The sequence below is a fragment of the Pteropus alecto genome, unplaced genomic scaffold (assembly GCF_000325575.1).
Source record: "Pteropus alecto unplaced genomic scaffold, ASM32557v1 scaffold398, whole genome shotgun sequence".
NCBI classification, from domain to species: Eukaryota; Metazoa; Chordata; class Mammalia; order Chiroptera; family Pteropodidae; genus Pteropus; species Pteropus alecto.
The window spans coordinates 2,767,370-2,782,080 of record NW_006442497.1 but is presented as its reverse complement, the minus strand read 5'-3'; the positions used below and the strand labels follow the sequence as shown (position 1 = coordinate 2,782,080).

Here is a 14,711-nt window from a genome sequence, read left to right as displayed (position 1 = left end):
GTATTCTACACTGTTGGCAGGGAAGTAAATGGATGCAGCTTTTCTAGAAGGCATTTTGCCAGTTCCTGTCAAAATTAAAAACAGGCATTTTCATCCGACTAATTCATCTATTAACAAATATTTATTGAGCATTTTTTGTGTCAGGCATCCTTCTAAGTGATGAGAATGGTGAAGAAGACAAGACTCTACTCATGTGATTTGTATTTTAGACAAGAGATACTCAATAAAAAAATAAGTAAATTTTGGATACTGCTATGAGTCATAAAAAAAATTAAGCCGGGTAATGTGACAAAGTGATGTGGATTGGACTGGGGACTTCTTAAAAAGAAGTTCTCTCTGAGGGTGGCAAGATGGTATCAGTCATATGGAGTCAAAGGAAAGTTTGTCCAGACAGAAGTAGCAGCATGTGCAAAGGCTGTGAGGTGGGATTGGGCTTGCTGGAGAATAGCAAGAAGGCTAGTTTAGCTCAAGAATAAAGAGGAGAATGATACATATAATGTGTGTTGAGGTCAGAGAGATGGTTATGGATCAGTCATGTAGATTATAGCAGGCCAAGGTGAAAATATGAGATTTCATTCACATATTTGGAAGGCACTGAAAGGCTTTAAGCAGAGAATGACAAGAACTGATATATTTGAAAAGACCACTCTGGTTGCTGCGTGGAGAAGGGACTAGAAAGCCAAGAGAGAAGCAAGGAGAGCAATGAAGAGGCCATTGTAAGAGGCTATAATAATAGACCAGGTGTTAGAGAATGGTGATTAAGACAAGAGTAGCTGAATTACTGTATTTTCGAGTCAGAATGCCAAGACTTGAAGAAGGATTAAAAAGAGGGCAGTACAAGAGGAAAAAAGATGACCCTTGGATTTAACTCTTGGATTTGAATTTTATTAGATTCAAATTATTATATTATCTTTGTGCACACGAAAGTCCCACTGTTATTTTGATATGGTGTTAAATTTATAGACAATTTTCAGAGAAATTACATCTTTATAATGATGCTTTTTCTCACTTAGAATATGGTATGTCTCTTTCATTCTTTCTAGCCTTAATATTTTTCTAAAGTTGTCTTTCTATTAATATCCTTTAAAGACAGTCATTTTCATTCCATGCAGACCACTTACCTTTCAGTTCCGAAATTACTTTAGATATATAACAATACAGATCTCATCACCTTCTGGTCATGACCTTTTGACAAAAGTGATTCATGAGTTTAAAAGAAATGCTTAAATCTTAAAGGGATGAAGAATGAGCTTAAAAGGTGTTGATTGAACTGAGGAGTGGGGAGTGGCAGCTGGTGGGCAAGGCCTGTGTTTGAACCTTAAAGATGATCTCAGAAACTGTCTTGCATGCCTATAGCTTTTTGTTGCATAAAAAGTGGAGGGGAGAGTGTGAAGTTAGTTCATTTGGGGAAAGCAGGGGGAATATGGAAAAAGATGGAAGAGGAAAAAATACTTTAGTTGTTTAAATCTGAAATGTCATCCATTATCCTTCCTAAGTCTAGTCAATTTTGCCCTAGAAATGACTCTTCAGCCTGGCCCCTCTTCTTCCTTCCACTCTATGGTTCATCTCCCCTTAACTAGTTTTAGTCTACAACAGCCTTGCTCCACTCCCTCCACCCTCTGCATAGACCAGAATTATCTTCCTAAAGAGAAACCTCATCATGCCACTCTTTTACTTAAAAAAAAACACTACTGGATCCATATGCCCTCCTCCAGGGAAAGATCTTAATTTCATTCCTTCACATGCTATACAAAATCCTTCACATTGTTCTAATATTTCTCCACAGCCTTATCTCTCTCATTGTCTAATCCCACAAACACTTCAAAACACATGTACGTCGACTTTCTCACTCTTTGAAATACCCTTTCCATCTTCTGTCCACCATTCAGAAAGATTGTCCTCAAATGTCCCCTCCTCTGAACAGCCTGCATTCCCCCCACCCCCACTCCAGCCAAATGCTGATAGTTGCTTTGTCTTCTGAGTCGTACCATCATTATAGCATTCCTGGGATCATAATACTTCAACTCTACTAGGAAGGCAGAATGGGGCTATGTTAATTCATGTGTGTTCCCATCGCCTACCACAGTGACAAGCACAAAATAGGGACGGATGGACAGATGGATGGATGGAAGCTGCAATGAGTTGGATGGAGGCGAGTAGTCAGAGAAATTACGAAAAGTAACCCTGCAAAGATCAAAGACAGACACCAGGGGGAGCTGACACACCACAATAAAGCGGGAGGATGGGCCAAAGGCGGCAGCAAGCACCAAAAGCAAGCATCATGCAACTGGAACCGCTCATCCAATCACCCACGTGCGCATCCCCTCACCTTCCTTTCCAGACCATGCTAGAGCTCATTCCACCATCCCCACCACCTCCACCACCTCCATCGCCTCCGCCCCTGCTGAGAAAACAAACAAAAGGGAGGAGACCCTGAATGTAGGGAGCCAATCAGAGGGCTCCAATCTCCAGAAAGGCGGCCGCCTTCGTTTAAGGATGCCCAATCAGTTCCTAGAGTTGAAGAGAGGCAGAGAAATGGGCGGGAAGAGCAGGGAGTTGGGACTGCGCGCGCCGGGGAAGGATCTCCCCTGAGGGGTGGGGCTGGAGCGCGGAGGGGAGGAGGCGGAGCCAATCACCAAGCGTGTTTGTGAAGAGTGGGCGGGCAGCGCGGCGGCGCGCGGGATCTGGGCTGACGCATCTGGCCCTGGTTCCCGAAGATCCGAGGTGGGGGGGCCGGAGGGGAGGGGGAAGAGGAGAAAGAGAGGAGGGTGCGCGTGCGCAGTGGCGCGGGGAGGAGCAGGGACCTGGCAGCGGGCTAAGAGGCTGCGAGCGAGCCGCGAACCCGGCGGGCGGCGGGCGGCTGGCGCGCGCACCATGGGGGAGAAACCCGGGACCAGGTAAGGGAGGTGGGGCCACGCGGCGAGACGTGGGCGGCTGCTCCCGGCGGGTACCAGCGCGGTCTGCAGACAAGGACAACGGGGAGAGAAAATCCAGAGCCGGACGCCTGGGTCCCTAGGGGGCAGCCATCTGGGGCCGCATGCCTAGGTCCTCGAGGATAATGAGGGGGACGCATGCCAGGGCCCCTGCAGAAAGCGAATGTTGATGGGGATCGGGGAACCAGCGTCTGGGTTCTCGCAGGGATGTGGGGGCCGGACCACTGGGTTCTCCGGTGCAGGCTGCGATGCAGGGGCGGAGGAAGGAGCAGGTGGCCGGCCCCTAGAGGTCGGGTATGGGCAGGGTGGATGCTGAGAGGGGGATTCCCGCCCCCCACCCAACTCGTGCCTAGCCACTGTAAAGCCTTTTGTCCAATACCCCACAGGCAGTGGGGCTGCCCCAACCTGTCCTGAAGGCCTGGTACGCCGCTTCCAAACTTCTTCCTTCCCCGGGGGTTGCTAGGAGCAACCGCCTCATCTTGGGGGAGCAGAGTGCGTAGGGACCCTCCCCGAGCTTGGGCCTTACCGCTGTTCCCCGGGGGTGAGGGGAGGCAGTATCTGCTCTGGGCACGCTATCCACTCCCCGGATGTTTTCTGTGCAATCGAGGCTCCTTCCTTCCACTGACACCCGAGTTCTCTTTTTTGATCTCTAGCAAAATCCACTTCCTGTTGTGACCCAACACCCCCAAGTGAGCATTGGGTGAATGCCTGAGTCCCTGGGGAGCTGGAGCAAGAGGAAAAGAATGGGGATGTTTGCCTCTATCTACAGGGGATCAGGAATGGGGGCCTGGTCCTGAGCTGTCACTTGTCCTGCAAAATAGTCTCATATCAGCCTCACCACTCCCCACCCGTAGAGTAGGAGAACATAAGCTTCTGAGGACCAAGTCAGCCAGTATTGGAGAGATGATCAGTGGAACGATTGGTGTCCTGGATTAGGGGTTAAACACCCCAGAGAAAGGGGAAGTCACTGACTTGAGGGAGGCCCCTGATTTCCGTTATGTGGTTCAGGGAGGAGGAAGGATGGACCAAAGGGGGACTGCTGACTTGGCACAATTCCCGCCACCCTCATCAAATTCTGGGCCACAGGAAATGGAAAGAATAGCAGGAAGTGTGAGGAGGCATCTCCTTCTGTGCCCCCCTCTCACTAGGCACCTCCCTGGTCACCCCACACTCCACCTCCTTGGCCAGCCTCAGGATACACAGGCTACTCCTTCCTAGCCTGGCAGGTTAGCTAGGTTAGAATCCAGAGGGCAAGTTCCCTGCAGCTGCTCCAGGGCAATCAACCAAAGCCACACTCCAGTTGGCCAACTGATTATGGCTGTTGCAGCCCTCTGCCAGGATTCCTAATAGAAAGAAACACTGAGACAAAGAGGAAAACCAGAGCAAAGAGGAAGGAGAGCTAGATGATGACATAGCAGTCAGCCACCAAGTTGGGACAAGAGTTGGAGTGCTTATTCTAGCTGCCACCATGTCAATGTTTACGCTCCTTTATTGGATGGGGATTCCTGGTGACCTCCATACCCTTTGCCTTGTGGCCTTTGGATAGCTTGGCCTTCTGGAAAAGAAGAGGAAAATGAAGTTGTTATAGCAAAAACAGGTGGTGTGGTTGGAGGAGGCATGGGCCATTTAGTAGAATTTCAGATTCTATCTGGGAACCCTTCCCAGGCATCATTGCTGAAGCAGAGTGGATTGGGAGTGGATTGTAAGGACAGCAAAGATCAAGCCCACAAGTGGCCAGAGCATTGGAGTTGCCAGACACTTCTCTATCCTTCTAGCAATGGCTCTAGTCCAGGCTTAGATTGTTTCAGCAACTATGAAATGACTCCCCTTTAATTCAACAAACTTGATGTCAGTTACAGAGGCAGGATAGTATAATAGTTCAGTGACTAAGAGCATGGACTCAGAACCAGAGTGCCTGTTTATCCACCATTTACACTGTGACCTTAGGTAAAATACTTGATCTTCCATGTGCCTCAGTTTCCTCACCTATAAAATAGGAATATTAAGACCCCCATCAAGGGTTCTTAAGAGTATTAAATGAGTTAACACATGAAACACTTTTAACAGTGCTGGGTGTGGAGTATTCACCCAGTAAATGTTAGCATCATCATCGTTGTCACATGGCTGGCATTGTGCTGGGGATGCCTAAATGAATAAGGCTTCTGATGCTCACAATCTAGTGCAGCAGACGGTACAGAGCTAACTGCCCTTGCATGATATCACCACAAGTAAAACATAAACAAGGTGTGACAGGAACCCCCCAAAAAAGGAGTGACTGGAGTCTGGGCTCCATCTGCTTTCTAAAGGAGGTGATATCTGAACTGGGTCTTGAAAGACAAACAGGCTTTTAAGCTGCTGAAATCAGAGATGGGGACAGTTGGAGTAGGGTCACACTTAGGTAGTGCCCATAGTAGAAACCATTTTAGAGGCAAAGGCTGAGGTCATTACTCTTCCAAGTACCCCAGCTATCTTTGGAGCTGGAGACCTGAGAAGATGGAAAGCAGGTTACATCTTACACAGACAGTACTGCAACCTGCCCATTCAGGTCCCCCTAAAGGAGGTCCTCTGGGAAGACCCAGGGTGGTTCCTTTGGGAACCAGTGGCCATTGCCATGGGAGGAGTGCAACTAGTGAGGCAGGGCTGCCATGTTGGGAATATTAAGGACTCGTGGTTACCTTTCCTTCTGGGAAAAAGTGGGACGGATAGGGCTGGGCAAAGCCTCAAAGCCTCTAGACAGGAATCCTGGGGTAGCTCTGCCTCTCAGGCTGGGGAGGGACAAGGTCCTGGCACCAGGGTCCCTGCTGAGTCTGAGGGAGGCAGTGGGGTTTCCCTTTCTGTTTTGTTAGGGTCTTCAAGAAGTCGAGCCCTAACTGCAAGGTGAGTCTCCTACAGTGCTTTTCTTCCTGACCCTCCCTGGGCCCTTACAAGGCCCAGCTTGCCCTTAGACGTTCCCCAACCTCTAGCTCCCCACTTCCTGTGACAGCTAAAAGCCAACTTCCTTCCCTCCTGAAGCCCCTTGTGGCAAAGGCTGCTTCGCCTAAGCCAGCCACAAGGGCTGGGTGGGGACAGGCCTGGGGGAAGGGTCAGAAGCCCATGCCTATAGCCCTCTCAGGAACCAACAACTCAGGGTACCTGGGGCTGGGAACAGTTAACAGCCCCACCAGGCTATAGACTTTACCCTAGAGCCCCTTGAAGGCCTGGCCTTCTACAGCCCCTCCCCAACTGGCAGCAACCCACAAACCGACACACACACCCAACTGATGGGCAGAGGTGTGAAAAGATATTAGGGAACAGCTAAAAAACTTCAAGGTTAGATAGTCTGGGAATCCCCGCCACCCTTCCCCTTCCAGCCCTACTGGGAGGAACCCAGGCTGAACAGCCCAGCCTGGGAAGACCAGGGGCAGGGAAACCCTGTGTAAGGCTCTGATGCCCGCCCACCCTCCTACCCGATCTTCCCTGTGACCCTCTCTATCCTCAGCTCACTGTGTACTTGGGCAAGCGGGACTTTGTAGATCACCTGGACAAAGTGGATCCTGTAGGTAAGTATGCCCAGAAAGAGGCATCTCGTCCCCCAATAGGGGAAGAAGTTCCTGGGCCCAGCAACAGAGGACAGGCCCCAATGGGAAATGAGTTCATGTGTCTCTTTCCTAGATGGTGTGGTGCTTGTGGACCCTGACTACTTGAAGGACCGCAAAGGTACTGGCCCTAATTCCAGGGGTCCAAAGGGAGTGAGGAGGTGGGGAAGGGAGATGGGCTGGCATTGACAGGGGCCCCAAAAGGATGGAGGGCTGAGGAAGAAGCCAGGAGTAGGATTCAGGCAACTCTTATGCTGCTGAGGAGCAGCAGCTGCTGTTAGGTACTGGGGGGAGTAGAGAAGAGGGCCTCCTGACCACCCCACCTTGCCCTCCCTTGCCAGTGTTTGTGACCCTCACCTGCGCCTTCCGCTATGGCCGCGAAGACCTGGATGTGCTGGGCTTGTCCTTCCGCAAAGACCTGTTCATCGCCACCTACCAGGCCTTCCCCCCAATGCCCAATCCACCCCGGCCCCCCACCCGCCTGCAGGATCGGCTGCTGAGGAAGCTGGGCCAACATGCCCACCCCTTTTTTTTCACAGTGAGGATGCCTCCCATCTTCTGAAGGGCAAGGGGTCTGGGACTGTGTTTGGGGAGTGAAGTACCTGTTACGGGCAGATCTGGAAGAAACAGTAAAGAAGGACCCTAGACTCACCTCCCTTCAGGGTTACCAACATTCAGGAAGCCCTTACCTTTCTGCTTCCTCCCTTGGGCCCCTTCTTCCTTTCTCATCCCCAGGACTTCTCTAGCCTCTTAAGTTGAGATTGGGAGGAAGATTTGGGGGCTTCTGGGAGAACTAAAGCCTCCCCTTTCCTCTACCACAGATACCCCAGAATCTGCCCTGCTCCGTCACCCTGCAGCCAGGCCCAGAGGACACTGGGAAGGTATAGGAGGAATGGTTCTGAGGGCTCATGGGGCAGAGCAGGGTCCAGCAAGAGTTGGAGGCCCCTAAGATGGGGTGGGCTGTAGAATAAAAGCCAGGATGGGACAAAAGGTAGGGTAATATCCCCAGCGGACATAGGGTGTGTATGGGATAGTCACTGCTCACATGTGACACTACCTCCTGCTCTTAACCTGCATGTACCTGGGTACAGGGGTTCACCTTCTACAGCCAGGACTAAGTCTCTGCCAGGTGCCAGGTCTCAGAGAGGCAGAGGAGGAAGAGCCAGGGCCTATGCTCCTCAGACCAAGACCCATCTTGGCAAGAGTCCCCTGCCCAAGACCAGGGGAGAGGGAAGGAAGGGAGTGGTGATGGTGGCAGTGGCCTTGTGTAAGACATGACCTTTTCTCCCTCTCCCAAGGCCTGCGGGGTAGACTTTGAGATTCGAGCCTTCTGTGCCAAATCACTAGAAGAAAAAAGCCACAAAAGGTAAGGGATGCCATCTCCCCTGTGGTTTACCCATTCCCTCCCTGATCCCAGGAGCCCCAGCCCCTGTGGGAGGTGGGAGTGGGTGTTTTGGTGTCTGAGGACTGACCCCTCCCCCTCCAGGAACTCTGTTCGGCTGGTAATTCGAAAGGTTCAGTTTGCCCCAGAGAAACCCGGCCCCCAGCCTTCAGCTGAAACCACACGCCACTTCCTCATGTCTGACCGGTCCCTGCACCTTGAGGCTTCCCTGGACAAGGAGGTGGGGTGCGAAAGGGTGATGCAGGCGCTACAGTACAAGCCAGATCCTGGGGAGAGGGGTGAAGCCACATGTCAAGATGGTGTTTTCAGGGAGGTTGCCTTAGATGGCTATGGAAAGTTGCTGTGGGCTTGGGTTTAAAGGGAGGAGGCCAAGCAATGTGTCTGTGTGAGGGGCATGCCGATAATGGGACCACTGAAAACAACCAATTAACTTGACCCCTCCTCCCCTCAAAAGTTGTATTACCACGGGGAGCCCCTCAATGTCAATGTCCATGTCACCAACAACTCCACCAAGACCGTCAAGAAGATCAAAGTCTCTGGTAGGAGGTGGGGGTTGGAAGGTGGTTTTGGGGGAGGGAGTTGCTGCCCATGTAGCTTCTGGCATGATCTTGGTCCAAGGACATACCCCAGTGGTGGAGACCTACCAGGGCTCAAAGAATTTAGGCTGTCCCAGAATGAGATACAGGCCAGGTGTTTACTGCTACAGGGAGGGCTGTGGGTCAGGGGGCGGGAGTGGTGTGGGCCTGGGGCCTTTGCCACGTGGTCTGGAGTGGGACGGTAGTCTTAAGCTCCATGCAAAGTTGCTTGACCCAACCCCACAGTGAGACAGTATGCCGACATCTGCCTCTTCAGCACTGCTCAGTACAAGTGTCCCGTGGCTCAGATTGAACAAGAGTGAGTATCAGAAGAGCCCTCGGTCCCATTTTCAGGGGAGAAGAGTAGGCCTGGGAGAATGTGAGGTGAGGGTGGAATACTTCCTGAACTATCTCCATTTTCAAAGGAGCCACATTCCCTCCAGTCGGGTGGCTCTGAGCTGTGAATATTCTCAAGCAGACTGAGCCAAAACCTACTCATTTGTGATCTATGCCCAGAGAGAAGGGGCTAGTGATGGGGGTAGGAGCTGCCCCCTCGCCCAGCCTGGCCCTTCCAAGAGTCTTATTCTCTTGTCCCCATCCTCCAGTGACCAGGTATCTCCCAGTTCCACGTTTTGCAAGGTATACACCGTAACCCCACTGCTCAGCGACAACCGGGAGAAGCGTGGTCTTGCCCTGGATGGAAAGCTCAAGCATGAGGACACCAACCTGGCTTCTAGCACCATGTGAGGGTGGGGCTGGATAAGGGGCAGGGTGGGTGGGTTCTCCTGCAGCCCAGGAAACATTCATTCAGAGCCAGCTGCGTTCCAGGCTCTGTCCTAGGTGCCAGGGCTCTTACCTGAACAGAAGAGACAAAAAGTCTCTTACATTTTAGGCAAGGGAAGACAGAAATCAAATAAAAGGTAAAATATATAGGGTGCTTGTTTAGTGACCAGTGTTGAGAAAAGGCGAGGCAGAGAAGGGAGACAGAAAGTAGAGAGAGGGGTAGAGTTTGTTAACTTTGAATAGGGTGGCAGGGTATAATATAGAGGTGAATTGTGAGTAGGCAATGTAGGCAGTGTAGACATGCAGGAAGAGGGTTGCAGGCAGAGAAAGCTGCAAACACAAAGACCCAGAGGTGGACTAGGCTGGTGTGTGAGGAAGTGTGAGGAGGCCCACAGAACTGCTGCTGGCCTCTGTGGTGCCATTGTGCCTTTGGGCAGGAGCAGCCCAGGAGAAAGGGTTTCACAAAGGGCTGGATTTCACCCCCCCTGACACTTTTGTACAGGGTACACACTGCATGACCCCACATAGCAGACTTGGAGGCCAAGGTGATGAGAATGAACTACAAGGAGAAAAGTAGGAGGTGGAGTCGGAGGGCTAATGGAGAGCAAGATAGTACAGGTCTGTTAGGTCACAAGGACTTCAGCTTTTCCTGTGAGAGGGATGCGAAGCTACAGGAGGGTTCTGCACAGAGGACTGGTGTGGGGTACTTTACTATGACAACAGCACAGCCTATGCTGCTGGAGCCCCTGGGGCTGGTTGTAAGTTTGTTGTCCTACTCAGGGTCCTGATGGGAGCCCCAAGGGTGGGCTATAGGGCACAGGGCAATGAGCACTGGTCCAGCTTCTCTCCTTTGCTACAGTGTGAAAGAGGGTGCCAACAAGGAGGTGCTGGGGATCCTAGTGTCATACAGGGTCAAGGTGAAGCTGGTGGTGTCTCGTGGTGGGTAAGTATGGTGGGGCAGCCTGGGATGGGCCCACAGTGGCTTCCTCCAGCTCTTCATTGTCATCAGCTCTTCATGATGCTTCTTTCCCTCCCCAGGGATGTATCCGTGGAGCTGCCTTTTGTTCTTATGCACCCCAAGCCCCATGACCACATCACCCTCCCTAGACCCCAGTCAGGTGAGCGTACCACCCACCCTAAGCCTCCAAAGGGAGGCCCTGAAGCCAGGCCAGTGGAGAAAAGTTGGTCCTTCTGGCACCCACCCACCCACCCCTTTTTTTTTCTCCTCCCTTCAGCTGCTCCTGAAACAGATGTGCCCGTGGACACCAACCTCATTGAATTTGATACCAAGTAAGAGCCTCATCCCCTTCCTTTCCTACTTTTGACTCTTTGGACAAAGATTCCTATAATGTTCAAATCTACCCTCTATCCCATTTTTTTTTTTCTTTTGGGGAAGGGATTGTTGAAGCACCAAATCGAGATGATAGTCTTGTGAGCTGCCTATTATGCCCCTTCTTTGTCCCTTCCTGAAAAATACCTCCCGTCCCATTGCCACTCTAACACCTTGGTCTCTGGAGGGGAATGGGAGGTCAAGAAGAGAGTCTGAAGCCCTTGCCTCACCCCCTCCTTTCCACCACCCACCAAGCTATGCCACAGATGATGACATTGTGTTTGAGGACTTTGCTCGACTTCGGCTGAAGGGGATAAAGGATGAAGACTACGATGACCAGTTCTGCTAGGAAGGGGGGCTAGAAGAAGGGAGTGGATGGTGCTGGGAGAGGTAGGGGCAGGACCAAGATCCCCGCTGCCATTGGGGATAGGTCCAAGCCTTTTTCCCTTCCCCTCCATCCAGCAGCTTCCTCAACCAACCCCTTCTTTCCCTCCCTCTCCTATTCCCACCAGATACGCACTGGACCCATCTCTTGTTGAACGTGGGCATTAATTTTTTGATTACGGCTGTGCTTCCCCAACCCCCTAATGGGTGGCAAGCTGTGTTCATACCTAAATTTTTTGGAGGGGGGGAAACTGAAAAGAGGAGTGATAGTAGGAAAAGGGGGTAGGAAAAACTCCCACATTCAACCTTATACCAACACCCCCTCCTGTCACTATCTCTACCTCCCATTCCTTCAAGATGAGACCCTTTGGGGTACAAGGCCACTTCTTTGTCTCTGAGCATAAAGAATAAACCTTTTAATAGGCATGGGTGTGTGTGTTTTCTGTATAGCATTTAAGGAGTATACAGTGTGCTCATCTATGAGTCTGTTAGCTTGTAGGTAAGAACCTAATCTCTTCTCTGCACCCACATGACCCCTGGCCCACAGGCTGTCAGTGTTTATTGAATGAGCTATACCTGCGTACCAAAGTGAACAATGAAACTTGATTTGGTCAGACCGAACTCAAGGGTACAGTTTGGTATAGCCACAAAGTAAATTTATCCATTTACAGGGGAAACAATAACCCACATCCCTGAAAGACTAGAAGCTCTTGGGAGCTAGGCAGGGCAGGCCCTTCCCTGTTGCGGCTGACAAACATGACTGCATAGTGACCTGTTGTGACCTAGTGTGTTTGTTTCCACCATTCCTTTTGGTTGCTCAAGCAGTCATTCCTGGGACTCAGTGGGACTACAGTTGCAGGCCTTACCAGGAGCCACACAGCATCTAGGTGGAGCCTGGTATTTACATTCTAACAAAGAAGCCAAGGCTTTAGGCAGCCAGAGAGAGTCAAGCTGCTGTGGGCAAGTCTAAGAAGCTTCATCCAGCTGCTACTCACATTCATCAGAGACTCCTTGAGGCTCGACCAAAGCCCCAGGCTGAGCTGGAGGAAGTTAGTAACATTCTACCGACATTCCTCGCCTTTGCCACCAATTCCCAGTCCTGCAGCCCAGCCTTTCTCTCCTTTTTCTTTTAAGGCTCATTTATTCATTCCATAAATGATCTTTATGTTAAGTCCCAATTATGTGCCAGGTATAGTATAGAGACATAGTCATGATGAAAACAAACATTAAATCATTCCCTAATTAATCACAGTATCTATGATCCAAAGGAGAAGTACAAGAGCTATGAGAACACATGAGACAGGGAGTTCTGACCTAGGCTGGGGTTAAGGGGAGATTTCCCTGGAGGAAGCTGACCTTTGAGCACAGAACTGGAAGATAAGGAGGAGTTCCAGCATTCCAAGCAGTAGCAACACCATGTGTAAAGGCAAGAAGGAACAGGGGCCAGAAGGACTGCGACAAAGAGCCAGAGGCAAAGTAGTTCCAGATGAGGCTGGTAAGGCATATGGGCAGCCCATACAAGCCTATAGTCTATGTTATGGCTCGTGACTTCTAATTAAATCATTATTTATCCATTACTTTTAAGTGCTGCCAAAATGCCAATGACCTTGTTTACCCCTCCACAGAAGCAGCCTATCCTATATATCCTGCCTGGTCTTTATCATGTAGAGAAATAAGCAGCATCCCTCTGACTCCTGTAAACCTGCTTCTTGACCTCTGATCTCTTGGCCCATGGATCTCCAAACTTTTTCAGGTGAATCAGAATCCTCTGGGAGGCAAGATAAAGACAGAGTCCGAGGCTCTACCTTCCCAGATTCTGATTCAATAGTCCTAGGAAGAATCCATGAAATCTGGATTTTGAATTAGTACACACTTTGATAAAACAACACCTTTTCTCTTTTAGCTTTTTTTTTTAATGATTTTAAGAAAGTAAAACATGCACGTGGTATAAAGAAAATTCAGACAGTCAAAAGGAAGCTCCCTCCTGCCTCTGATCCCCAGCCTCTCATTTCTCATTCCCAAGGCAACCTCCATCATCAGTTCCTTGATTATTCTTCCAAAGATATTCTTCAGACTTAGTCATATTCATATGACGATATTTCTTCCTTATTTTAAATACAGATAGTAGCATACTATGAACACTTCTACATCATGCTTTTTGCAGCTGGGAGAGCATTCCTTTAACAATACATAGAGATCTACCTCATTCTTTTAAAGAGCTGCATAGCTCGCCATTGCCTAGATGCCATTTATTTTTACCAGTTTCCTATCAATGGGCAGGAAGGATGTCCACTCTTTCGTTAATTCAAACATTATAATAATTATGCTTAAAGACATGTCCTTTTGCCCATGTAAAGTATGTCTGTAGGGCAAATTCTTAAAAGTCGAATTGGTGGGTCAAAGAACGCCTTTTTGATCACTGCCAATCAAGCAGGTGACGTGGTATCATCCTAGCTTTAATTTGCATTTCTTTGTTTAGGAGTGAGAATGAACAGGATTTATTGCATTCATGTCGTCTTAATGCACTCTAAGGACTCTTTATGTAGTAAAGAAATTAGCCCTTTGTCATATATTTTGCAAACATCTTTCCCAGTTTGTTGTTTTTGAATTTGTTTATAGCTTTTTTTCTTTTCAACGAGGTCAAATTCCTATAACATAAAGTTAACCATTTTGAAGTGTACAATTCAGCAGCATTTGGTACATTTACAATGTTGTGTAACCATCACTTCTAGTTTCAAAGTATTTTACTTATGGTATTTTTAATAATTCATAAGTTTTTTATTTTAATGTAGTCTATTAGAATCATGTTTTTTATGGCTTCTTGATTTGTCACAAAGCTCTTGGCCTTCTGTTTCCTCACAAATTGATGCTTTCTTTTCTTTCCGGACTAAACTTCAAGATTATCATATCAACCACTATCTCATCAGCACCCTCAATTCTCCTTTCACAATACCTGCTCTCAAACCCTACCCTTGGCTCTGTCAGTCACCACCCCACCCTTCTACACTCCAACACTGGGCTGCTGAGCACTGCCAGAGAAAAATCACACAATCATATTTATTCGTTCAATCTTCAAATATTTTTGAACACATTCTAGGTGCCAACACTGTGCTGGGTACGAATTTGGAGCCACTACAAACTTACGGTCTCTAATCTCAGCTAATCTCAGCCCTCATACCTGATAACCCTTTGTCCCTCTCCATGTCCCTGGTCACCTACCTCTCCTGCTCCCATCCTACTCAATAATTTTCCAAACCTTCCTCACGCTCATAGTGACTTCATCTTGTTTTGCACAGAGATTAAGCTATGAGGGATGAATGATTTCAATTTCCCACCTCCTACCGACAAATGCTGACATCTAAAACAGTTCTCCTAGACAACCAAGGTTAAGATGACTTCTCCAGTTCAAAGCTAATCCCTCCACCTGTGCAGATTGCTTCCCTCCTACCTCCTGAGACCGCGATTCACCAAACCACTCCCCTCTCTTTAACCTCTGCTTCTCTCTACTGGTTCTTCCTCCATGGTAAAGAAACCCACATAAGTCTCTTCCGCTAAAGAAAGGAAGGGAGAAAGAAAGAAAGGAAGGAGGGAGAAAGGAAGGAAACCAAAGAAAAAACACTCCTACATGAGTAAGTCTCTTTCAGTAAAATATATCTCTATTTCCTCTCTCTTTTTTTATTGTTTTTATTTTCAAAGTTATATATGCACATAGTTTAAGGAGTCAAATAG

General features: G+C 49.1%; 1 protein-coding gene across 3 annotated transcripts; it reads left to right on the top strand.

Annotated features, from left to right (window-relative positions):
* Nucleotides 1-2,644: 2,644 nt before the first annotated feature.
* ARRB2 (arrestin beta 2) lies at nt 2,645-11,408 on the top strand. 3 transcript variants are annotated; one of them, XM_006922273.3, is made up of 15 exons: nt 2,645-2,897; nt 5,780-5,810; nt 6,412-6,472; nt 6,585-6,629; nt 6,850-7,046; nt 7,330-7,389; nt 7,807-7,874; nt 7,995-8,130; nt 8,365-8,449; nt 8,732-8,804; nt 9,091-9,228; nt 10,128-10,211; nt 10,307-10,386; nt 10,504-10,558; nt 10,854-11,408. In XM_006922273.3, exons 1-15 carry the CDS (start codon nt 2,875-2,877, stop codon nt 10,945-10,947), a joined length of 1,230 nt encoding a protein of 409 aa, XP_006922335.1. In that variant the 5' UTR covers nt 2,645-2,874; the 3' UTR covers nt 10,948-11,408. The 3 variants fall into 3 exon arrangements, with proteins under 3 accessions (XP_006922335.1, XP_015452890.1, XP_024895871.1); XM_025040103.1 differs by lacking the exon at nt 2,645-2,897 and adding an exon at nt 2,923-3,622; XM_015597404.2 differs by lacking the exon at nt 5,780-5,810.
* The last annotated feature ends 3,303 nt before the right edge of the window (nt 11,409-14,711 follow it).